We start from the raw sequence: 26,374 nt of genomic DNA on the forward strand, positions 1-26,374 counted from the left end.
TTGATTTGTTAACATCAATTTCTGTTTATGACAAGATGACAAAAATCTTTTATGATTATCAATTTTTAGATCTCTTTTTATATCTCTTAACATGAATTATCTTTATAGAATTTAGAAATGTAACTAGTACATATAATTTCAGTAATACATAGTGAGTTTGTTTTCTAATCTTTTTGACTTTTGTAACTATTTAGACTTTGATTTTAAGGTTTAAGATTAATATACCTTTATATATGTCAATATCCCTATTTTGATATAATGCAATATATGAAGTAAATTCACTGGATAAATTTTTTTTTTGGTCACATATTATTTAGGATTAATATTAAAATTTAATATCTTCAAATTCTTGAAACATTTTTACAGTATTATATCATTCATTTTAGTTGTCTCGCTAGAATAATTTTATCAATTTAACTTCATTAATATCAATATGATTATATTGATTACATCAATATATCAAGTTTACCTATAAACCATCTAACAATATGTCTGGTACTTAGAAGATATTGAAAATATGTAGAACATATACATACAATTTAATATGCACATAGATACATTTATTTCATTATCTAAATCTGCAAATGACATAGGGTGTGAAAATTATCAAATTTTAACGTTTGTGTTTAGTTTATTTTTATCATATTATTCTAGTTTAATTCCTAAATCTTATTAGATTAAATTTTGTCATATTTTTATTTTTATTTTTTAATAAATAATTAAATTAAATAGGCGCATATCATTAATCTCATAAAAATGAAATCATATTCTCACTTGTCATGGGAGAGATTATAAAACTTCTAATTTTAATTAGACATGAAGTTAAGTTAGAATTATAATGTTATTTTCATTTGATTTTTCATATTGTTTATATTATGTTCTCATTTATATTCTATAAAATTGAAATATGAGTCAAACTCAACTTAATATTCAATATATATGATTTGTGTTATTTAGATCAATCATATCTTTAAAAAACTCATTCTTCAATTCATCATGAATATGAATTTTTACAATTATATAAAAAATATTGTCATAACTGGTTGCAACCTTTGACCAGAAACAATGGATTCCAAATTGCCACTCACAAGACTCTATAGAGTTAAAATCATGCACACTCACTAATCTAATCAAATCAAATAGAAGCAAAATTGATCTCTTAATATCAAAGCATGATTCTTCCTCTATAAATTATGCATGGTGGAACTAGGTGTAATAAATAATTTAGTAATGCTGCTTAGGTTATTGATTTTATGTAGTAAAACTCACTACAAGAATCTAATATTTTAGTTACTCTAACGAACTTGTTCATATAAAAAATTATTATCTATGCCAGATTTAACGAGCACAAAGATAACTTAATGAAATGATATATTATTTATCGCCAAGTCACATTCATCACATAGATAGCAATTTCATAGATTATATTTATTAAAATCAGATCTCATTTTTCATATTTATCATAGTCATACTTTCATAATATAGTTTATAAAATATTTATACTTAATGAATTTGAAGGCTCATGTAATTGCAACGAAAAGATAAAACTAAAAAATCTATCTTTATTATTATTAAAAAGAAATCAACGAATCTTTAACATGAGATCATTATATTTAATGTTAACGTAATTGCAATAAAATAATAAAACTAAAAGTTCAGCCTTTATTATTATTGAAAGAATAATCATGCCTTTGAAAAGAGGTTATTGTAATATTATCTCTTATGCAATTAATATTTATCTTGTTGGGATTAAAAAGATGCCAAATAAGTACGTTGATTGGAGGTAGAAAGTTGACTAGTTATACTAGGTTGACTTAAGACTAAAGGAGTTCCAAAAGTACTATACCTAAACATATCAGTCTTCGATTATTGGACTAAATATTTACCAACATGAGTAAATGCTAACTTTTGTATTTGATCCTAAAAGGGGTCATTCCAGCAACCCAAGTTATCTGCCATACAAATAAATGTTAACTCGCACAACATGATCCTAAAATAGGTCATTCCATCGTCTAAGTTGGCGATGATAGTTAAAATAAGTAGATTATCAAATTCTCGAGTTTAAATAAGAGATTACACGATTATATCTTCCCTCATTACCTTATATATATTTTTTATTTATAGAATACATGTTACTTATTATTTTGTCGTATTGATTGATATGCAATATCTGAATAATGATAGGGTAATACATTGTAGTGACCATGATTTTTTTTTAAAATTGAGTAATAGAAAATTTTATGAATTTGGTTAACTGGTTATGATACATCTCTTGTTAATTATTTAATGTACTATTTTTTATATTATTGTAAACATGATATGCAATCACGATATATTAAAATATATAAAAACTTACTAAATATTTGCTTAGTTACTTAAAAGAACAATTCAATCATAATTTTATTTACTTCTGAGGCTTCATTTATGCGTCCTGTGTCCCTATTATCTTTATTATTAATGTCTTACCATTCTCTTATAGATAATTTTATTCTGCAACTCGATATAAAAATATGTAACCCAAATCTTGTTTGCATTTATATTAGGAGTCTTACTAAAATGATATATTCTTCTTTTTAATAGTATATTCCACTATTTAGTCGTTCAACAACAATGACAAACCATTACTTGTTAAGAATTTTCTTTAAACTTTTAGTGACAATTGGGTTCAAAATTTTATGTTAGATATATAAAATTCCATCTCTATTAAACTTTTTCTCCTCTCAAAGTAGATAATGCATTAAACAATAAAATAGTTTAAGTACACCTAGCTTAACCTAACATAACCTTATTGAATGGAGAAAAAAAAACCTCTCACTAATATTTTTAATTTATGTTTGGAACAAATTCATAATTTATGTAAAGTTTGTTGATGAATATGTATATATTGATAAAAGAATATACAAAGCTCGTTAGGAGATCATAAAATTAAACTCATACTGAATTTTTTTAAGTTCTACATATCGTAGGATAAACATGATATTTAATGAGATTAAATATTTCTTTATAAATGATATATCGTGTATTTGTATATATGGATTAATGATATCCAAATAACATTAATTATTTGACTATCAAACTTTGATAAACTATATTTAAGTCTCAATATTATAATTTTATTTATTTGTGTATAATCGAGATTTTACATTTTTTGTTCACAACAATATGATAAAAGTTAATAACTTGTTTTTTTTAATGTAATAAACCATAACAAAATTATTGATAATAAATTATTATAATAATACACTAGATACATCTAATGTAATTAATTGCTAGATATGTTATTACTAAAAATTCTATCTAAAATAGAAGTAGTAATTTTTACTTTTGATAGAATTTGAAATAAATTAAAATTTTTTATGAAACTCATTTGCAATTTCACACTTAGTACAATTAGCAAGTACATTATATTATATTAAGATGATAAAAACCTTTGGTCTAATGTGAAAGTCTACTTAAAAAATGCACAACATATTTTAAATTTATACTTTTTATTAAAATAAATATAAATTTTTAAAATTTATTAGATTATTTCAAACTTGGTAAATTTTTAGAGGTATTTCAAGTATAATGTTAATAGAAGAAAACTAATATTTATGATTCAATTAATAGTTTCGTGATGCAACAAAGAAAATGTGTAGATGATAATAGTTACTAGTTTACTCGATTAAATATGTTTGTAATTTATAAATAATTAAGTAATACATTTATCAATAATTTCATCTAATTTATAAGTGACTAAAGTTTTTATAAAAAAATTCATGCATTTCGTTAATTACATAACACTTGTACAAATAACACAAATTTTTTATAAAAAAAAATATTCTTATAAAAATAAATAAAATACCTATAGTCCAATTAAGGAATGTCTAATTATAAATGGTAAATTATTAACTTACCAAATAAATGCATGGTTAATAGTATATGAAAAATAGAAAAATATTTGGTAATTGAATTAACAAGGAAGTGAGGAAAAACATGTATACCTATATAGAAGGAAGGAAAATAATGGTGGTTGGGAGGGGTTTTACGTTTTGAGAAGAAACAGAGAAGAGGAGGCAGTGGATGCCGCAGTTAAAACACAGAGAACGTGAAATCTTGGGGAAAGGTTAAAACGAGGAGGAGAGAGAGAGAGAGAGAGAGAGAGAGAGAGAGAGAGAGAGAGAGAGGCGACGTCGACAGATTTTTGCTGAGTTAAAAGATGAGAAGAGCATCAAATCGGTAAATTCCCCACTCAACTCCAGAATCACTTTGTATCTTCTTCCTTCGTGAACCTGTTTGTTTTTCGTTAATTTTTAATTTGTTTTTCTAAATTATAGTCTTCTACCTTCTGGTCAATTCAAATCTGCAGCTGGTGCCGTCGTTTGCTACTGTTTCTTTCTTGTTAACGTTTCTCCTTGTGTCAATCCTGACCGATCAGTTCATTGCAGATCAGGTGAATGGTCGCTAACTTAATCGTTGGACCTGCGGTGCTAGACTTCATTGTAGGCTTCACTTGTTCGTGAGAAATTTCAGGCTTCTTCTTTTCGGTTTATTTGTATGTTTTTGATGGGCGATCTTCAAGATTGGTCGCCGGAACTGAACGGCACCAGCTTGGAAGAGAGGCCGTCATCGTTTTCGTCCTTGTCACTGTCGGCGTCGACATCAAATCAAGCGGTGATTACTGCCGAGTATTGGCAGAGAGCAGAGGAAGTGACGCAAGGAATCATTGCCAAGGTTCAGCCAACAGTTGTCTCTGAGGAGAGGAGAAAAGCCGTTATTGATTACGTGCAGCGGGTAATTAGGAGCAATCTTGGTTGCGAGGTGAGAATATAACTACATACATGCAAAAAGCACTGCTTTACTTAGGAATCTGTGGAACTTTTTCTTTTTGTTTTTAAGTATACTTTCTGTTAAGTACTCTTATTACAACTAATGCGTTTCCAAGTTCTTATGAATTTCTTTCCTCTGGTTTTGGAAAATCAATATGAATGATGCTATTTGTTGATATGAAGCAAGTTTGAGGAGACCTTTTTATAGAAAAAACACTGCATAATAAGAAGCAAATCGTTTGATTACTGAAGTTGTTAGAGGCTAGATCAATTTGTTGTTCGTGTTAGGGTGATGCCTAGCTAAGAGGTTTTGTAATATGAAATAGATTTATGAATTTATCAGCATTTATTAGCGATGGCTTAATCCATGTTATTACTGGATGAGTTATGGGGGCCTTTGATGGCCTAACTTGGATGCTGATGTATCTAATTCATACTTAGATTTGGGGCTGGTATAGAATATCAGCTTTTGAATTCATTTTTTACATTGGTTGCCAAAACGATTGTCCCATGAATCTTTTGGCCTGTAGGAACCTTTGAAAATTTTCTCTTCTTGCCCATGTTTCATTGTCCAGCTCCATTTGTAAGTTATTGAAAATTTTGCTTCTTCTTAGAGAGTTGCATGCACAGATTTATTTTAAGTGTAATTTCCTTGTAACTTCTGTCAAGTTCATTAAAATATCTACTAAATTGATCCGATGAGTCAGTAATTTGTGCCTGTCCGTTGTAATTGTTCAATGATTATCTAAATATTTTAGAAAGTAACCAACAGATTCATAAGTACAATGGAGCCTCCGGTTCTTTGTGCAATTCAGTTCATTAAGCTTAGCCCGCTCTTTGCTGTATCCTTTGACCTTCACGCTATGCCTTTTTCATATATTTGGATGGTCAGCTTGGTTGGATTCAAGTGCTTGGGGATGAATTTCCTTGTCCTTTTCTAAGAAATCTTCTTCCCAACAAATCGAACTAGTTCTGAAGTTAAGACATGCTACTTAATATGCTCATACAGTTTCTTGTTAAAAAGAAAAAAGAAATGCTCAATTAGTTTCTTATTTATATATTTTTACAGAAATACTCAACATCAGAGTGGAGGAGTGTCTGGCATGCAGCAGTGCATGCTCAATGCAAAAGATGAATAAAGACCATCAATCTGTTTACTTTTTACTGTCTTGATGAATTTGGAGAACGTAAAAGATTAATCGATGATTAAGTTTTTTTATTTTATGGTAGGTACGGTCTTAATGTAGTTATTAAATAATTGGTTAGGTAATTAATTTTTCTAAAAGTTTAAATGGATAAGAAGTGATTAAATTTTATTATCTAGCATGTTCCTTCACATGCAAGTGGGATACTGCCTTACACATAGACATGAATCCAAACAGATGCACCAGCCTCGAGTTAATGGACAGGCTTTGCATAAAGGCCCATTTATGAACAACACATAGATGGTTGACAAGAAGGTGTTGGGGCTTCAAAGTTCTAAACCTAGTTTCTCAAAAATCTGATACAATATTAAAGCTTAAGATGGTAATAAATAGTCAGAGTTGATTGTTTATTTTCTATCAGGACTTGTAGTCTATGTTGCTTTTAGTTCATGATATCATCCAATGAATGGTAGCACCTAAATTCTAGGAACATTTTTGTCATTATTGGTCCTTGCCTATGCTAGATGATATGATGCCATTTGTTCTTTCTATTGATTGTGCTCCTAAGTTATTTTTACTAGTTTCTTTTTTTTTTTTGTATTATGTATTTTAAGTTCAAAAATAATTTTCAAATTCCAAAATTCTTACCTTTTTGAGCCAAAGATATGGTTTGAGAGGCATCAAGGGTGTTGCAGCCTATGTAAAAAAGATAACAATTTATTAGCTAAAAAATCTTATAGCTCTGATACCTTTTTTTACGCAAAATTCGATATCCTAGGTATAATTTGTAGCCAAGCTGACACGTTACCTGTATGAGGAGAATAAAAGTGCATCTTATCCCCATCTCTTTTGGTCTTTGGTGATATCTTATTTCCTTCTTTCTTAATTTGCCTTTTGAAACATAAGTATCCAACTTTCCTGGTCTTGACATTTATTAGAAATCTGGAGATTTTGGTAGATCTGGGTTGTTCTCTGATTCATTTACTTTTTCTTATAGAGAAAAAAGAATGAATGCCATAAACAGAGGTACCAAGTGGGTCCGACCATTTTGAACCCAAAAAGAAAAACTTATAAGGGGATCAGAGAAAAAATAGATCCCCAAGATCTTTTCTAAGGAGTGGATATTATCTGACTCATTTATTAACAGGTGTATCCATTTGGGTCAGTCCCCTTGAAGACTTACCTTCCTGATGGAGATATCGATCTGACAGCTTTTGGTGCATTGAATGTTGAAGAGGCTTTAGCTGGCGAAGTTTGTACCGTCCTTGAAAGAGAAGAGAAGAATGGGGCTGCTCAGTTCGTAGTGAAGGATGTCCAATTGATACGGGCTGAGGTTTGTCTACTTAAGCCCATAATTTAGCTAACCGTATTTTTTAATACTCAAAGGCATAACCACATCTATTACGATGACTTTTCTTCTCAATTTTGTCTTGTCTGATTCTTTCTTTACAAAAAAGATCTTGCTTGATTTTTGCTACTAATTTCTGTTGGCAACTCCATTATTATTTATGCAACTTCAGAAACATATTATATCCTTGATTGATAGCTTTATAAAACCATCAACTGTGCAAAAAGGTGTTCTATGTGTTTTTATGTATTCACGATGCGCTTATTCTGTGTCCTTGTAGAAGATTTCTTTCCTAGAGTCAAATTATTATACTAGAAAAGCATAGATGATAATTTTAGCTGGCACAAGGGAGCAATCTAGACAATTTTAATCTTGGTTGCCAGGTTTGCTCTCCTGGAACCTTGATCTGGATAATAGTTCTTTGCAGGCTTGGATTTTGTGGAATGCAGTCCAGATTACCAAGATTGGGGTCCCAATTTTGTTGAAGTTCAATTGAAAAATCACTTAAGCAGAGTTTTTATTAAAGAAACTTAATATCTGAATATGTGGTCCAATGAAATAGGAAAAAGAAAGCTTGTGTAGGTAGTTTCTTACCAAGTCCCTTGCATTTTAATTATATGCAAACTTGACTTTGTTTTGTAGAACTTTTCAATGACAACACTCATAAGTATGGCCGTAGGAACTTTCTGGCCAAAACATGGGTATATAAACAGAGGAAAAACCTTGTTGTTAAGTGGAATTGGATTAATGATGGGCCTCTTGCATGACATGGTGAAATAGAAGAAATAGCTAAGGATCAGAATTTTTTTCTCATCTGTCATGTTTTCTGGTGTGGTTATGTTTTTATGCAATTTGAATTTTAGCAAATAATTTCTTTTCCCTTTCAAAGGTATAAGTTAGGCAAGAGTACAAAGAAAGTGTGAGAGGTTGGAGGAATACAAGAAGAGAAATAGTAGTTTCCTCTGTTGTTGGGAATTTTTTTTACTAGGAGGGTGGAGGTGCATATAAACATAACTAATTTTGCTTCTATATTTGAGAACCTTTTTATGAGGCAGTAGGGAAGTATAGAGTAGAGAATAGGTTGACATGTTTCAATTTTAATAAAGAGAACTAACAGTAATTTGTTTCAGTATTTGAGAATTTGGCACAGTCTTCTAAGAAGCCAGAGAAGGAAACCTTTACTGTACTAAATATCTATATTTGTCTTTTGTAGAAGAAGAAAATGTGTTGTAGATAGAATAATGGCTCATGGGCATAATAGGATTTTATTTGTTGTTGGAGTATTTTAAGTTTATTATTTAAGAGTTTGATTAGAGTTGGCAGATTATTTTTATTAGTATTTTTTATTTGTATAGGAATTAGTATTCTTAACTCTATTAGATCATTATTTCCTATTTTAATTCTAGTTAGGAAAAATTACTTATGATTATTATAAGTAGTTTTGTAATATCACTTATAAATCATTCAAGTATTCAATAATAACTTTTTGAGAATTTCTCATAATTGATTGTGTGATTCAATCATCCTTTAGGTGTGATCCTAAGAACCCCATGTGTGATCTCTAGGTTTTTTTCTCTAATTTCTTGGTGAGCAACTTAGCCCTAATTTGTCCTACATTAGTTTGTTACAAAGCTAAAAGTATAGTACACCCAGATTCTCAAACTCCTACACTACCAAATAGTTCCAACTGTATCTAAATAAAAAAAAAAATTCATAAACCCTAAAACAGCTATCATCACCATTCACCAATGACCTGCTAGAGGTGGTTGATACTACCACCACCAGCAGCAGCTCCAGAAAGGCTCAATTGACCAACATCCGAAGCGCACCACAAAACTCCACCAGAAACCACCACTGGCCGGTGGAAGCTCCCACAGCCACTGCCTCTCGCAAATCCGCAGTTATGCACTACGGCATCCTAGACCACCTCAAATTTGAGTTTATCACTTCCAGTTGAGCTGCTTGCCAAATGACAACCGCCATTTGGTAATTGGAAGCCTGTGTGTGAAGCCCACACACGGCTAGCCGCGAGTAAGCCTTGTGCATTCTATTCTGTTTTGGCTTTTGCATTGTTCCCACATCAACAAGACTTTTTTTTAGGAGATATTTAGCTTTAGCAATAGTGACTAATGCTGAATTAAATATTAAACTTGGAACGCTTGAGGTAACCACTAATACCATATTGGAAATAATGCAAAATTCTATTGAAGTAATCCTGGAAGAATTGAAACACTTGCGCACAACTCAAGTAGGTCATCCAATTCAAAATTTGCATTTGACTCAAGCAGTCCATCTTGCTCAAAGACATGTTGAGGATAATTTTGGAGACATTGCAAAGAAGTTAAAGCTCGAAGTCCTGATGTTGATGGAAGAAGGGATCCTGATTTTTTTCTTGACTGACTTAATTCAATGGAAGAATACTTCAACCGGTATGATATGCATCTGGCGTGAAGAGTTCGATTTGCCAAGATGAAGTTGGTTGGACTTGCAAAAATATGGTGGTACACTAGCGATGAAAAATATAACAAGAAAGAACTAACAATGGAAACATGGAATGAAATGAAAACTGTTCTTTGTAAAAGTATCTACCTCCCAATTACTTTAACAAACTTTGTGACCAAGCTTACACTTTAGACCATGGCAATATGTTGATAACCAAGTATACACAGAAATCTGAAGAACTAAAAGTTCATATCAATTAGTCGAAGATGATAATCAAACAACATCTCAGTTTAAGATATGACTAAGAGTTTATATAAAAAAGAGTTAATTTGACAAACTCCTGCAACTATAGCAGAAAATTATCAAGTTGTCTTTGATATAGATGATTGCAACGCAAGCTTTAACAATAGCAAAGTAGCACACCAACTTATTATAATACTGGGTACCAGTTTCGGATGTATTACAATCTGAGGAATTAAAGCAAACAATGTATCCAAAATTAGCTTAGTGTTCTGACCTGTCTTCTACCTGTATGATGACCCAAATATACAATCCACCTTGTAATTATGATTTTAAATGCTAGTTCTGTTGAAGGTATCAAGTGATTGTTAGTAATCCCCAAAGGGTATCAGACCTGTGTAAGGAAAACGCACTGTCTTGTTACTTTTCATTATTCAATTATACCAGGATTTTGCAGTGAAAAGCCCATTTCTGGTTAATTTCCATAGGGATTTATCATTACTATCTTCCAAAGTCATATTGAAATAACAGCTATCGGCCTTTCATACTCATTAAGTTCCCAATCTTTCAAGTTTCTAGAAATCAAGACCTGCCAGACTCTCCTTCCACCACCCACATCCACATAGTACTCGCAGATCTTTGCCACTTTATTCTGGTCAATGTTGTAAATCTGAGGAAACTGGTTCTTGAGTAAACCCCCTTCAATCCACTGGTCAGACCAAAAACTTATTCTACCACCTTTGCCCACTTTCCAGCTGATGCAAGGCACAATTCATTCCTTCCTAGCCCCAATTTTCTTCGAAAGACTCTTCCCATGAGAATGTAACGGCAAGCAAGGGCACCCACTGCCTTCCACCCCAAACTTTTCACTAAAGTACTTCTCATAGTGCATACTGATATGTCTTTAAGACTGGTAAGGCGATGGAGTCAAATGGTACCTTGAACAGCACACTTTACTTCATATACATAAGGCTCTGGAGTGCTTATTAATTCTTAAAGTTCAAATCTTATGAAAGATTTTTATTAAGTCTAACTCTTCCTGAAAATGCGAAAGGCTTTGTGTGAGTTTTGCCTTTTTCTATTATGCAAAGGAATTTGGACACTGCCCTACATTTAAATTTACCTCATTTATTTCCATTTTTCTCCTATCTTGTTTTCTTCCTTTATGTGTGAGAATACCTTATTGCTTTCTCATCCCTTGTTAATAAATATCTTTTCTTACTGAAAAAAAAACTTAAAAAAGGTCCTAATCAAAAATAATTTTATCAATACTAATGATATGAAAATATAATCACAGGAGTCCTAAATAATGGGATTTCAATAGCATCACAACAATCCTAATTATGGTTGAAGCTGTTTCTTTTTCTCCCCCTCTCTTTGGTCCTGCATCTGTTTGGTACCAAAATTATTTCTGATTTTGATTACCATATGCATATTGTTTATACATAAACATGTTAGAGGTTCTAGGCCCTCCATTACAATTGTTGGAGCTGAAGTCAATTGGCTCATTAGATCCCTGTGCCTTTTGTTTTTCTCGAGAGAAAGGCCCTAGTTCGTGGACAACAAACATTGATAAGTGAAAGGACTCTGTGGATATTTTTGGGTTCTGATAAGGGAGAAGATCCTAGTTGTCACTAAGCAGAAAGGGGAGTTAAAGAAGAGAATCTTTCTTCTAGAGGCTTCTGAGCCAAACAGATGGTCGAGGTTTCTGTTAGCTTTAGGGAGAGGAGGAGTTGTAGGGTGGAAACACATTTGTTTCCTTTTTTTTACTGGTCACCCTTTGTTTTGCAGGCTTGATCATGAAGCTCTTCTCAATATTGGATGTTTCCTTCTCTATTTCTAGGCATTCTCAGGATTGACAATTAGTATTTCTAAACCAGAGAGGATATTTAGAGATGAAGTTTTATAGAGATCATGGCTTTTGAGATGGTCGAGGTTTCTGTTAGCTTTAGGGAGAGGAGTTGTAGGGTGGAAACACATTTGTTTCCTTTTTTTTTGCTGGTCACCTTTTTGTTTTGCAGGCTTGATCATGAAGCTCTTCTCAATATTGGATGTTTCCTTCTCTATTTCTAGGCATTCTCAGGATTGACAATTAGTATGTCTAAACCAGAGAGGATATTTAGAGATGAAGTTTTGTAGAGATCATGGCTTGTGAGATGGAAGAGGAGTCTCTGGCTTGCCAGGTTGGGGCTTATTCTCATTTAAAACATAGTTTAATTTGCCAATTTATTTTCTCTCCTTCATTCCCATTTTGGTTAGTGTCGCAAAGACGTGGGGTGCTCAGAAGATGAGAGGAGGTTTAATTGGAGGCCTAGGAAAAGGTTAAGCTCCTACTCAGTATGGGCTGCCTTGGCTTTGTTTCAATAGGGTACTCGTAGGGAAGTGGCTCCGGAAATCCAAAAGCCTATGGTGGAAGGTTTTGAAAGCCAAGGATTGACTTTGATATGGGAGATGAAAGAACCAGGCTGACTAGAGGTCCTTGTGGTGTTTGATAACTTCTCTGTGTATTAGCTAGGTGGTGTTAGATGTTTATCTTGTGAGAAATTTGAATGATTGAGAGGAAAAAGAATATGTCAAACTTCTCCATTTCCTCTCCCTTCCTTCGGTGGCATTAGTCTTTGTGGGAGCTGGATGGAAATCCCCTGTTCAGTTGTAAATCTTTCGACTTGTATAATTCCCACTCGTATCTAGACCCAGCATGACTTCCTTTGGAATGCAGACTTGGAAGCATTTTTTGTCTGGGAAGTTGTGAGAGGAAGAACTCCCTGAACTGACAACCTTTGGAAGGGAGGGAAAATCTTGGTGAATTATGCAAGAGGGCTGCTTAGATTCCAGATCATTTACTTTTGCAGGTGCCGCTTCTGTTGTCTTTGGTGCACTGTTCTTCATTTTCTCAATTTGAACTGGGTTATCCTTGGTGCTGTTTCAGATGAGATTTAGTCACTAAAAGGGTATTCGAGGTGCACTGCTTTTCATATTCTCAATTTGAAATGGGTTATCCTTGGTGCTGTTTCAGATGAGATTTAGTCACTAAAAGGGTATTCGAGGTGCACTGCTTTTCATATTCTCAATTTGAAACGGGTTATCCTTGGTGCTGTTTCAGATGAGATTTAGTCATTAAAAGAGTATTTGAGGTGGTAAGAGGAGGAAAAGCTTAAATTCTCGTATTCATTTTTACCTTGTGGATTACCTGGATGAGAAATTGAAGGGCCCTTGTGGGTTATTTGGGTGAGAAACTGAAGGGCCTTTGAAGCTATTGTTTTTTTTTCCCTTTTTGGTAGGGCGAGGGATTCTTGGTTCTGGAACTTTTGATTTTAGTTTAAGGGTCATCCCTTTTCTTCCCATGAGGATTTGGAGACTTTAATAGATATTTTGACTGAGCTAGTAATTCTCCTTTCTTTTATACATGGGTAAAACTACCTTGGTACCTTGTTTAATATATTTCATGCTTTCATTAACCATGTGTTAGTCTTTGTATGAGTGGTCCTTGTCATAAGTAAAAACAGTATTCATGAAAAGATTAAAAGCTAAAAATGTGATTATAATATTATCGTTTTCAAACTCATATTTCATTTCTTAACTGTATTTATTTTCAAGTATAATATATGCTTTTATGTGAAAACATATATAGAATTATAGTAAAATGAAATCTAGAATATACTTTTATGTAGCAAATGGATCCTAATTCTTTAAGATAATCTTCCTGGAGTTTTCCCACTTTTGTCCTGCATCAACAGACGTGGATTGGTTGTAATTCATGAAACAAAGCATCTCAACAAGTTGATAAGTGTTGAGGTAGGAACTCATTTAAACTGAGAGACTGATTGCTTGTATACATAAAAGAAAAATGGGGTTGTTTAGGATAGAAATCATATCAATAGGAAAGCGTTTGTTGATTTGGGAAGAGTGAATCATACATATGCAGTGGGTTTTAAAATTGGAAAAGAAGACTTTGTAACATGATAAGAATTAGAGCCGTCGAAACTTTTAGGGTAGAGATCATTGAAAGAATTCAGCCGCTTTAGCCATTGTAGATCAAGACCAAATTGCAGAAACTTTTAATTAAATTTTCTGGATTGTTATGAGAACTAAAAACATTTCCATCAATCTGTGCTTAAGGTCACAAGATTTTGTTGGAACCCGAGACTGCTCCTTGACAATTCAGCCACGTAGATATGGGCATTGCCAAAAGGATGAAACTGAACGATGATAGCAAGAATGCTAGACAAGGGAATTATTTGGCTGACTAATCGCCATTTTATTCCTGTTGATTTTTGGAGAAAAAATATAATTTTATTTCTCTTCCTTTAGGTTGTTACATCTGGAGTATTTATAGAATTTTTAACCTATTAATTAAAAAATAACTATTATACTAGAATTCTAATTATATGAAATTACTATTTTAATAGAATTCTAATTACATAATATCAACTAATTAAATAATAAATTAAAATACTTAAATGATAAATTATGCTACTCAACATCCCCCAAATTGGTGCAGGGATACATGCCTAACTTGCAGACCAAGTTGTAACTGGAACTAGATTTTTCGGCAGCAGCTCGACTCGGTTTGACTCAAAAAAGAGTTCGGGTTCGGCTAAAAAAAGCTCGAAATTGGCTCAGACTCGGCTCAAAATGGCTCGACTTGGCTCAAAACTGCTTGTCCCGGCTTAAAACGGCTTGGCCTGACTCTAAATGTCTTGGCCCAGCTCAAAACAGTTCGAACTCGGCTAAAAAATGGTTCAGGCTCAACTGGAGCACTACGCAAGTTCTCACGCGCCGCCAGTAGACCACCACGCATTGCCAGACATTGTCATCGGAACTCCATGCTGCCGCTCTTGCAACTGCCGGCCACCACGCTTCATCGAAATATCGCTGGGAATTAGCACAGAAGCTTGCGCCTACTCAGACCTGGCACGGATTTGATGAAATTGCACTGGAAAAATGCACAACTCCTCTTTCCTGGTCAGGCCCAACATGCTGACGCTCTAATCTGACCGTCGCGCGCCGATCTTCCTCTCCATTGTGCGCAGAGCCGGTCACGCACCACTCTGCCTTCTTCTCCGGCCGTGCGCAGCTCCTTCGCTCTCCGAACAGACCAGATCTGACAGCTGTGCGTGCTGATCTTCATCTCCACCGGAAAGCTGTCTTCCTCCGCCTTGTTGCGCGGAAGCAGCTGTCTTGTTACCCAACCAGATTTGGAATGGAGGCGCAGCAATCCGATGGAAGGCAGAATCAAAGCAAGCTGATTGGCGACCAGGAAGTTGAAACTGGAAAGCAGAAGATGATTGGCAACCACTGCTGGTCGGTCTTCTTGTCAGATGCGGCCACTGATTCTCTCTCCGGATCTGTCTGGGGTGGTGATGAAAGTAAATATAGATAAATGGGTGCCAACCCAATATATTGTGCTATTTTAGAATTTTAAGGAAATCTTAAAATTAGAACCCTAAAATATCTTTATTTAACTCTGATACCATGTTGATTTTTGGAGAAAAAATATAATTTTATTTATCTCATTTTAGATTGTTACACTTGAAATATTTATAGAATTTTTAACTTATTAGGAAATAACTATTCTATTAGAACTTTAATTATATGAGATTACTATTTTAATAGAATTCTATTACATAATACCGATAAATTAAATAATAAAATAAAATATTTAAATAATAAATTATGCTACTCAACACTTTCCCAATCTTGTTAGTTTACAAGACTGGTGATTCTTGGCAACCCTGATCACTAGGCGATTAATGCCAAGATATCAAACACAAGTTTCCTATTTCGGTCATTTGAGGAACTACTATATGAAATTCATAAAGCAATTTTTTTTTCTCTAAATTGGATTTACATTCAGATTGCAATCGAATCTGGATTAGACCCTAGTGTATATAGGAAATAGCTATTTGTACTCTGTTTAGTCATTTCAATTCCTAGTCATGCAATTGGAATTGAAAAATGCTCCTTTCACTTGCCAACTATTGATAAATTTTGTTTTCCACCCCAATTTGAGAAAAATGTTCCTTTTTTTTCGACGATATTGTAATTTACCTCAGTTTCGGCATTGGTCAATCTTACTGCGGTGGGATGTGTGCTTCTGATGTTGGTATTGGGTTTGTCCTCCAACAAGTTATTTGTCCTATTGATTTCTTTACCAGGCCCTTAGCACAAGCCTACTTGCGTCTTCTGGTGTATGAGAAAGAATTGATTAGTTTAGCAAAGGTGGTTTGCTATTGGAGGTCATATTTATTGGGTCACCTATCACATTGGCTTAACAAGTTAATGGGGTTTGATTTCCACGTTGAGTATCGTAGGGGACGGGAAAATGTTCTGGTAGATGCTTTGTTTTGGAAACATGACAACTCTACCAAACTTTGGCCTCCATTTCCATGTCCCCAGTTGGATTTTTTTTTTTTTGAGGATCCGCAAGGAGGTACACTCTTTTGGTTTATAGCTCCTCAACCAACAAAATACCAAATGGTGAAATTTCAATAGGCTGTGTTGTTGAAAACATTCTCCTTTTTTTACAAGGATCAGATATTATTTTTCTCCTTTATCATCTCTCATTTCTATTATCATTTCCTTTGTCCATAATCAATCTCATGAAGGCTACCAAAAGATGTTGAAACGTTTTATATATGATCTCTACCAAAAAGGGGAAACAGAAGTAGGTTCAAGATTTTGTTTGTGCATGTTCCATTTGTCAACATTGTGAGATTGAACGATCTTCAACCTGCAGAACTTCTTCAGCCCTTGCTTGTACTAGTACAAATTTAGGCATACATCTTTTTGGACATTTTGGAAGATTTACTACATCCTGAGGCAGGCAGATTTTACGAGTTTTAGTTGATTGCTTTTGCTTATCTCTTTCCACTTTTACATCCTTATACACATGTCCGAGTTGTTTAGTTTGTCTTTGATTACATTTTCAAACCACATGGCTACCAAAAATGATGTCAGTGGATGTGATGCCACTTTCATAAATTTTTTTGAAATAAAAAGTGTAAATATATTAACAAAGCACCAAAGTGGTGCAACCTATGTACAAAAATAATTACATGTTAGTTAGGCAATCAATCATATACGCCACCCTATACAAATCATGCCTCAAAATTAGAGATTCAAACAAATGAAACCACTATTCTTAATTCTAATCATATCACTTTCAACCCCATCAAAAACTCTTCTATTCCTTTCTTTCCAAATAATTCAAAAGATAGTCAATGGGATTTAACTAAAAAATTTAACATTCTTACCAATCCCCTGCCACGTCCAAATCTCTTCCCTAATAGAACCAGCCCTCACCCAATTAAACCCCAAAAGGCCATAGATCATAGACCATAAATGTTGAACAGATTGGTAGAAAAGTAATAAATGGTTGCACGTCTCAGCCTGGCTTTTACACATGGAGCAGCAGTTAACCAGCACTTGACCTCTTTTCTCAAACAATCAGAAGTTAAAATGGCATTCCTACTAGGTTCCCATGCAAAGAAAGCAACCTTGGGTGGGGCCTGAATTTTCCAGATTTATTTTGCCGGAAAAGGGATAGTATTAACATTATCCAGTCCCATGAGGAATTCATAATAGAATTTGATCGAAAAAATCCCATTCTTCTTGGGTTTTCATATCAGCTTGTCATCTTCTCTCAAGACACTCAATTTAGATAAAAATAAAAGAAGATTTTCGTATTCCTCCACTTCCCAATCATTAAGATTCCTCAACACCACCACCTCCCAACCTCCCCCACTCCTCCCACCACCAAAAGCCTCCTCCACATTCATGTTTTTGTTCGGCACTAAAGCGAATATTCTTGGAAATCTCTCCTTGAGACAGCCCCCATCAGTCCACACATCCTCCCAAAAATTAATATTGTTACCCCTACCTAATTTCTATTTAATGTACAAACTCCATTTTACAAGTTTTATTTGGACTGTACTATTTTCCTCAGCGAGATTAAATTGTCAGTTACCTCCGCATGTCACCCCTGATCAAATGGCCAAACAATTGTCAACTGAATTGCCAATATGTATCTTCATTGTTTCACTAGTGACAAGCCTCGTAGGCAATTGGTGTCTTGGGAAAAATACTCTTGTAACATGCGGTACTATTCTTCACTCTTGTCTACTCCATTTGAAATTGCTCTCCTATTGTGCAGGGTTGTCCTGAGTGGAAGTCCGTGAAAAGGGCAACAACACTAGATCCCATTTATCTTCTCTAAGGACTGGTTGCTTAAAGCTCAAAATGCCAGGAACCAACATTATGATATTGCTATGTTACTTTTGAGGTTTGAGATTTTATCATTTTAAGATAGCAACCTTCTCAACAAATTTCACTGGCTCCAATAAGAATTAGAAGTTCTCTCCATTATAGATGTTGTTCTACTTGTTTAGGTAGGCTAATCTTAGAAAGGGCTATATTAGTGCTAGAAATTTAACCTAACAAAAAAGGAAGGCAAATCCTAACATTAGAGTATATATGGGAGTGCACAGGATGCCTTAGCAGGAAGATACACTACTCACTAAAGTCCTTGGAAATCCATATCCCAAGATCATCATTTGTTAGTCCCACTCACCCGACTCCATATGGGAGATGGACCTAGAGTGATGTTTTGGGAAGAATATTTCAACCACTGGCCAACCAAATTTCCCAGGCTATACGATCTTTTTGTCAGACACAGCCTATATATCCAGTTTCACCAAAATACTGAGAGGAGATTTTCTTGGAACTTCCACTTCAAATATAACCATTCCTATAGGGAGACTTTTGACATGTCATCCTCAATAGCAATGTTGGAACCTCTTCAATTTCATCCTAGCCAGGCAGCATATCGAGGTTATATGCCTGTAATCTTTGTTTGATTATCTAATTAAAAACCCATCTATTTCTAATTCCACATTGCTGAAGTGTTTTAGCAAGCTTCAATACTTGAAAAAATAAAGGTGTTTTCATGGACTGCCATTCATCAGAGAAATAACACAATTGAGATACGTCTACTCCATCAATCCGACCGTGCCTTGTCTCCATACGTCTATGTATTGTTCTTTAGAGGTGGGGAGTCCGATTTCCACCTTTTTCTATGTTGCAACTTAGCCTGGAGGGTGTGGTCAAAGTTGATGAGATTTTGGACTGAAGTAGGTGACGCCTCCTACAATGGAGAGTTCTAGTTGCTCTAATATCCATGGGGGGGTGAGGAAAGAAGCTATGCCTCTAAGGCAAGGAAGCAATATTTTCCAGTCTATGTTGTATTTGTTTAGCAAGGAACTGTTAGATTTTCCATGACCGAACTACGTCTTTAGATGAGATATGGGAAATGAGAACTTTCATGATATCCTTATGGGCAAAGGCACATGGACATTATCCTAACATATGTTTCACTATTCTCTTGGAATTGGGGAGCTATTATATATACCTTATAGGATGTCACAATTGTGTGCTTGTATTCATTGTTTTTTTTTTTTTTTGTATTTTTTCTATTCTATGACAAGGATATATTACTGTCCAAGTATGTATCTTTTTCCTCTCTAAATAAAATATCTTCCTTTATTGAAAAAAATTGTTTCTCAAAAATAATAAACCATTCAATAAAGTATCCAACTTATCCAGAAAAATAAGAGCCCTAAATTTTTTAGGTAACTCCTACTTTGTCATGAATCATAAAACTTCAGGTCCTACCAACGGTCTTTGGAAACTCTGAGGGATTCAACCCTTTTGTCCCTATCATTTAACTTTGATGTCTCTAACACGGCTTTTGGTTCAATTCTGTCCATTTACACTAAATTCCTCTCTCCAATTTTAATATTAGTCTTGAAATATAAAATTAGAACTTGTTATGTATATGTATATAAAGAAGTATTATTAGAAAAGAAGAGATAAACTACAAGAAGGATTAGGCTTCCTTGAGATAGAAAAACAAAAACAGAAAGCAGAAAAGGGCACATCAACAAAATGAATTCTATAAAGAACAGTCGTTCTGTTTCTGTGCAAAGTAGACAAAGGATATCCTTAAGAGCCCATGTGCCTTGCTAGATAAGTTACCTATCCCAAAGAAACAAAGAAGTAGATCTTTGATTCTTAAAAGGTCCTGACATTTCTCTCCAGCCCCAGCACCAAAATGCCAGCAAAGACTGTTCCTGCCCATGACAACCTATCCTCCTTTTTGTTTCCCACACCATGAATGTAACCACTTCTCCAGAGGGATGTTATTCATTTAATGCTACTTAGTTGTTTGTTATTGGGGTTCATAATGAAGATGAAGTCCTTAAATGCTGCTCAACTCTCGCATATGGTTGGAATGATGTATGCTTAAAATTGTTGTATGTCCATATATTTTCTATACAATATCTTCTCTATTGAGTTGAGTAAGAAAATTTATGAGATAATTGTAACTTGTTCTTGCCTGAGCATCTCAAACTTTGGGTTTTATGGTTGCAGGTTAAGCTTGTAAAATGTCTGGTGCAGAACATTGTGGTGGATATTTCCTTCAATCAGTTAGGAGGCCTATGTACCCTGTGTTTTCTTGAGCAGGTACCGTTCCTTGTAAAATTCACTTTTTCTAGAGCAGTAAGTTGAATGATTTCTAATGTTTATCAATATTGTCCTTGACAAGATTATCAGATGATCACAGAGTCTTTGACAGTTATTTGTCTTTGTTATGTTTCAAATTTTAAGCATTGGTCTCTAATAGCAAAAATTTTCACCGTGCTGCTTGTATGAGTGACATTATCTGTATTTCTCACCAGTATTCACATCCTGACATGCAAATAGACACTAAGGACATCCTCCTAGCTTGAATGACTTGTTTGCAAAGTGATTTTAGCATTCGCTAAGAGGATAACTACATGTATAAGATGCATGCAATTGTTGATGCAGGAGCATAAGTTGGAATTGGTTAAACCAGCGTTTAAGGTTATTCTGGCGGTTAATATATTTACTGTTGAATTTCCACAATTACTTTACAGGTCCTTTGACTTCATTTGCAGAATTAGTTTAGGTCCATTTTAGCAATATTTTTTGTAGGAATATTTTTACTTTTACAACTAGAAAACTTTTGGACGTATCTATTAGTTTCCTATCAAACAGAAGTTATCTATGTGATATTTAGGGTGTTTAAATTTTGATTTCTACCGAAAAAGTGGATGTTCGGTCCAGTCCTTGATCCTAATTTAGGTGAAACAGAAGTTTCCTGTCCAGTCCAGTTTGGTCTCATCCCGGATTGAAAACCCAAAATAAAAAAAAGATTTAATTTTTATTGGTTTCTATTGATTTTTGAACGAGTAATTTAGATGAGTTATTGTTTGTTTAACTAATTTCATAGTTACAGTAAATGAATGATTAATGATTTATGGATTTTTGTTAGTCCATTTCAGCCGATTTCGGTCTGGGTTGATTAACTGCCTCTTACAATTTACCTTCCTGGACCATTCCGGTTTGACTATACAGGTTAAACATGGAAATTGCTCCACAAACAAATGTGAAACTAGTATTGTGTTAAACTTGGAAATGGTTTAGTTCAGACCCTTAAAATTTTCTGTTAGACTAGGATGTGAATTTCATGAATCACTTTTGGAGGTCTTTACGGGTTAAACTTGAAAATAATGCCACAAATGAATGGGCAATCAGAGGTGGTCAGTAAGAGCCTTGGTGAGAGCCCATGTGAAGATGCGGGATGCAGTTTTTCCCCATGCCGAATGTTCTCCCAAGAACACTGTTAATAGCACCACAAATAGACTCCACTTAAAGCTGCATAAAGGCATAAACTACAGCAGGTATAGTACCTTGTTCTGTTGCCATTAGAAGCTTGAGTTAGTGAAGATGCAATTATATTTGTGATAGCATAAGCAAGATACACAGTGAGATTTGTATGGTAATCAAATCTCAGAATGAACTTTCTAAGGCAGATGCTGGTCAACACAAAAGATTTAACAAGTTTGCTGCTGGCAGTCAAGTTATGATGCATTTACAGAAGGAATGGTTTCTAAAATTGACATCACAAACTTATGTCCAGAAAGCCTGGTCTTTCCGAGGTTGTAAAGAAAGTTCTAATGCTTATATAGTGGATACACCAGATGGCCTTCAAATCAGCCTCAGATTTGTTGCAGTTTTGTTTTATTTTCATGGGTTTGATGAAGTGGGAAACAACCTGCAGTTGTTAAGTGGCTGATTAATTGCCTAAGATGTTCTTGTTATGAAGATGTTTTTGTTTTGAAGTGAAGTCTCTCTGAAAGAGTTTCTATAAAAATATCTCCAATTGAATGAGCTGAAAAACCATCTACTATAAGTACCTGGATATCTGAAAACCAATTGAAGAAATACATTGAGATTTTCTGGTTCAGGTAGAGTATTTAACATTAAACCAGGGTTAGGATTATTTTGGTAATAAGTTTATTTATGGCCATAAGCACATTTATTGCCAGATTTCCAGAACTAATTATCATCTTAGTTTCTTGACTGGCAGAACTAGTTCAGGCCTGTGTCAACATTATTTGTTGTACGATTTGTTTATTACTTTTATTGTGAGGAACTTTTTGGAATTATTTATTCATAATAGTAGTATTAGTAAGCATTATAATTCAGATGATCACAGATCTAATTATCTATACAGAAGAATATTCAATAGAAAATTACCTCTAGGTCCTACTCAAACCAGAAATTTAAAACCAGCCACTTCCATTTTTCTACCCTAGAGTCTATTCTCTAAATTATCCTCCCTTTCCTCTCTGTCTCTCCTTGCATCACTTATTTTGATGATGTGGCAAAAGGTTTGTATATCATATATTTGTGAATTGATATTAGCTATCTACTAAAGAGGTTAACTACAGGCAAGAGGTGCATTTACCATTTACTTTGAAAATGGGGCAAAAGGCTGTGGTATTGGATTCTCATTCCTAATTGTATTTATCATACAGGTTGATCGTCTCATTGGGAAAAATCATCTTTTCAAACGTAGTATTCTACTAATTAAAGCTTGGTGCTATTATGAAAGCCGCATTCTTGGAGCTCATCATGGCTTAATTTCTACATATGCTTTAGAAACTTTGGTCCTGTATATCTTCCATCTGTTCCATTCTACCTTGAATGGTCCTTTAGCTGTGAGTGCTATCTTCAGCTTTCAATGGTAAACTGTGCATGATTTTTCATTGCTTAACTGTTCAACTAAGGTTATTTACCATTCACAGGTTTTATATAAATTTTTGGACTACTTCAGCAAATTTGACTGGGATAATTACTGCATCAGCTTGAATGGTCCAGTTCGCATATCCTCCCTGCCCGAAGTTGTTGGTGGGCAATTCGTTTCTGATTTTTCTTGGGTTGTTTTTTTTTCCTTTTTAATTATTTTCTGTTTGTATTATCTGATCCTTTGTTTTCCTTTCGCTAGTTGAGACACCTGAAAATGGCGGGGGAGATCTACTGCTTAGTGCAGAATTTCTCAAGGACTGTGTGGAAATGTACCATGTTCCTTCAAAGGGATTTGAGACGACTTCACGGACATTCCTCTCAAAGCATCTTAATATAATTGATCCCCTGAAGGAAAGTAATAATCTTGGCCGCAGTGTAAGCAAAGGTGATGATAATAATTACCTTCTTTTACGGAGAGGGATGGGATTTTTAGTTTCTCATATTTGCAGTTCTTCTTGATTGTTTCACTAATTATACAAACCAGGCAGATATTGTTGTAATGGTAAGTAAAATAAATTCAATGTTCTTTCCTTTTACTTCTCCCTGCTCTCTCATGGGGAGTGGGGATATGAGGTGGGGGAAATGTTTTAAAAAGATCGTATCCTGGACATGTTTCTATGAGTGAAGAATGAATATACTAAATATCTGACTTGTGAATCTTAAGTTGGTTATGAAGATCTCATAATGTAACATATGAGCTTATTCTGTTGCAGATTCATGACTTTGCAACTTTGTTTAATTATCAAAATACCTTGATGATGAGTAATCATTATGTGAACTTGTTTCAGAGGAAAGATTAATGGCCATAATTATTTACCTTCTTATTCAGGTAATTTTTACCGCATTAGGAGCGCTTTCACATATGGGGCTCGAAAACTTGGACGTATCCTCTCCCAGGCAGAAGAACACCTAGTTGATGAACTTCATAAGTTCTTTTCAAACACTTTAGATAGGCATGGAAGTGGACAGAGGCCTGATGTTCAGGATCCTGTTCCAGTGACAAGACACAATGAATATGTTGCGTTATCACTGGTTTCAGGTACTGGTTTATGTCAGGAAAATCAGACAGTTTATGAATCGGAGCCTTCCAATTCAAGTGGCATGACTGGATATTATAGGTCAGATAACGGGGGACCATTGTTTATGGGAGTTGACAAAAAGGTATCAGAAAAGGATTTGGGAATTAGCGAAACACAAGGTTTTGCACGTGGGGCAGCTGTTTCAGAGAACCGTTTGAGAGGGGATGCCAAAGACTTGTCTACTTCTAGAGTCCAAGGTCTTACTATTTCATGTCATACACCTAAATCTTCTTCTCAAAGGGGTGAGGAGAGTGTTTCTTCTTTGGGTAAAGCATATTATGCACCTCATCTTTTCTCTCGTTCATTTAGAGGAAATGGAGAAATGAGAAATGGAGACAAGGAACAGAAGCAAGATCGTTCCAGCTTTACAGAGATGAAACTCACATCCGATGTCCTGCCAGCTTCTGGTGAGGAGACGGGCCTTACTTTATGTAGTTATGGTAATGAGAACCTACTGATTGGAGGTCATGATGATCCATCTTTTGGATCAAAGCGCTATTCTTCACTTGTGAATTCAGTGGCACGGTCCTCTGAAGATCATCATGGTTATTCTGGTTACCAGGCTTCAGCTAGTTCTGCTGGGTGTTCTGAAACTTCAAATTTGTTGTCAGACCTCACTGGGGACTACAACAGTCAGAAAACTAGTTTGCACTATGGTCGGTGGTGGTTTGAGTATTCGCTGAATGTACCACATTCTTCCATGTCTTCACCATTGCCTTCTCAATTTCAGAGCAATAATTCATGGGATGTGATAAGGCGTTCAGTACAGTATAGACGAAATGTGCTTCCCCAGATGAATGCTAATGGTGTTGTTCCAAGACCGTTGTTCTTGCCCATGAACCCACCAATATTACCTGCAGCAGGCTTTGGTATGGAAGAGATCTCAAAACCTCGTGGAACAGGAACGTACTTTCCCAACACGGTATGCTAATATTTGTTTTGGGATATTTTAGCAATTAAATTTTGTTAAAAATATGAAGTTTATGATGATGTCACATTGCAGCTTCATATTTCGTTGAATTCAGATGGTAGGCTTGTATGTAAAACAGGCATACATTTTTTAAATTTTTTTAATTTTGATTTTTTTTGCAGAACCATTACAGAGACAGGCCTTTGACTCCAAGGGTAAGGAGTCAAACAACAATAAGGTCCCCGCGAAACAATGATCGTGTTCTGATGCCGAGTGAGGCAAATTTGCCTGATAGAAATAGCCGTGAGTTTGCACAAGCACAGCTTAATGCTTATCAAGCTGGTGGGATGTCTGGGTCTTCCCCTGAAAAAAGAGGGTTCTGTAATGCTAATGGTTCAGTGCATCTGACAGATAGGTTTGTAGAATTTGGGTCGATTGGGAATCTTCAATTGGGACCATATTCCTCCTCCGAAAGCAGCAGACAATTGGACTCTGGTTCTCCGCTCGTGCAAAGCTCAAACAATTGTCTTCCTATGCCAGAGATGCAAAGGTCAAAACCTGTTATAGGCATGGATCAAGAGAGGTATGAGAACTTTGATAAATCATGTGTTAACTTTATTTTATTAGCTGTATTTATGTATAGGCATTCTTTTGTAAACATAGGGTTGCGGCTCAGTCATACCATTTGAAAGATGAAGCGGACTTCCCACCTCTATCAATCTGACTACATGGGACATTGCTGAATTTGAGAGAATAGGAACAGTTAAATCTAACTTAGATGCCTGATGCCCAGCTCTGTGTTTATGGCTCCAGTCATTCGAGGGATGATATATGAAGTTGATTCTGTTTTGTGTGGTTGAAAAGGCATTTTGTACATTCTTCTAATTTTTGTCACACCAATAATCTGGATAGCTGTTTGGTGCGCCGACTTCATGTATAGGATGCTTGAATTTATGTTCTTGGCAGGTTATTGATTATCTTGAAATCCCTCTTTAGGTTTTAAGAAAAAAAAAAAAAGAATGGTGGTATTGATTCAACTATTGTTCTGCTGTGGCAGAAATCTGATGTAACTCATGTTTAGAAAATAATACTTTTTTGCAGCTCTAGCTTGTGGATGTTTTGGTAGTAAGTTGCCCTTTTCTTTTTTGGGCACTTTATAATCAGTTGTAAAGAGTTTTTGTAAATTTTTAGAATAAATTCAACTATAAAAATAGGTCTTTATGGAA

General features: G+C 34.6%; 1 protein-coding gene across 1 annotated transcript; it reads left to right on the plus strand.

Annotated features, from left to right (window-relative positions):
* The first annotated feature begins 4,006 nt into the window (after positions 1 to 4,006).
* Positions 4,007 to 26,374, plus strand: LOC110811615 (PAP/OAS1 substrate-binding domain superfamily). Its single transcript, XM_088222321.1, has 10 exons — positions 4,007 to 4,218; positions 4,428 to 4,800; positions 7,101 to 7,286; positions 20,415 to 20,507; positions 22,889 to 23,071; positions 23,159 to 23,261; positions 23,359 to 23,544; positions 23,989 to 25,160; positions 25,331 to 25,731; positions 25,812 to 26,374. The coding sequence occupies exons 2-10, from the start codon at positions 4,537 to 4,539 to the stop codon at positions 25,870 to 25,872; spliced, it is 2,649 nt and encodes an 882-aa protein (XP_088078447.1). The 5' UTR covers positions 4,007 to 4,218; positions 4,428 to 4,536; the 3' UTR covers positions 25,873 to 26,374.

Source organism: Carica papaya, chromosome 6, assembly GCF_054855325.1.
Source record: "Carica papaya isolate Zhongbai chromosome 6, ASM5485532v1, whole genome shotgun sequence".
NCBI classification, from domain to species: Eukaryota; Viridiplantae; Streptophyta; class Magnoliopsida; order Brassicales; family Caricaceae; genus Carica; species Carica papaya.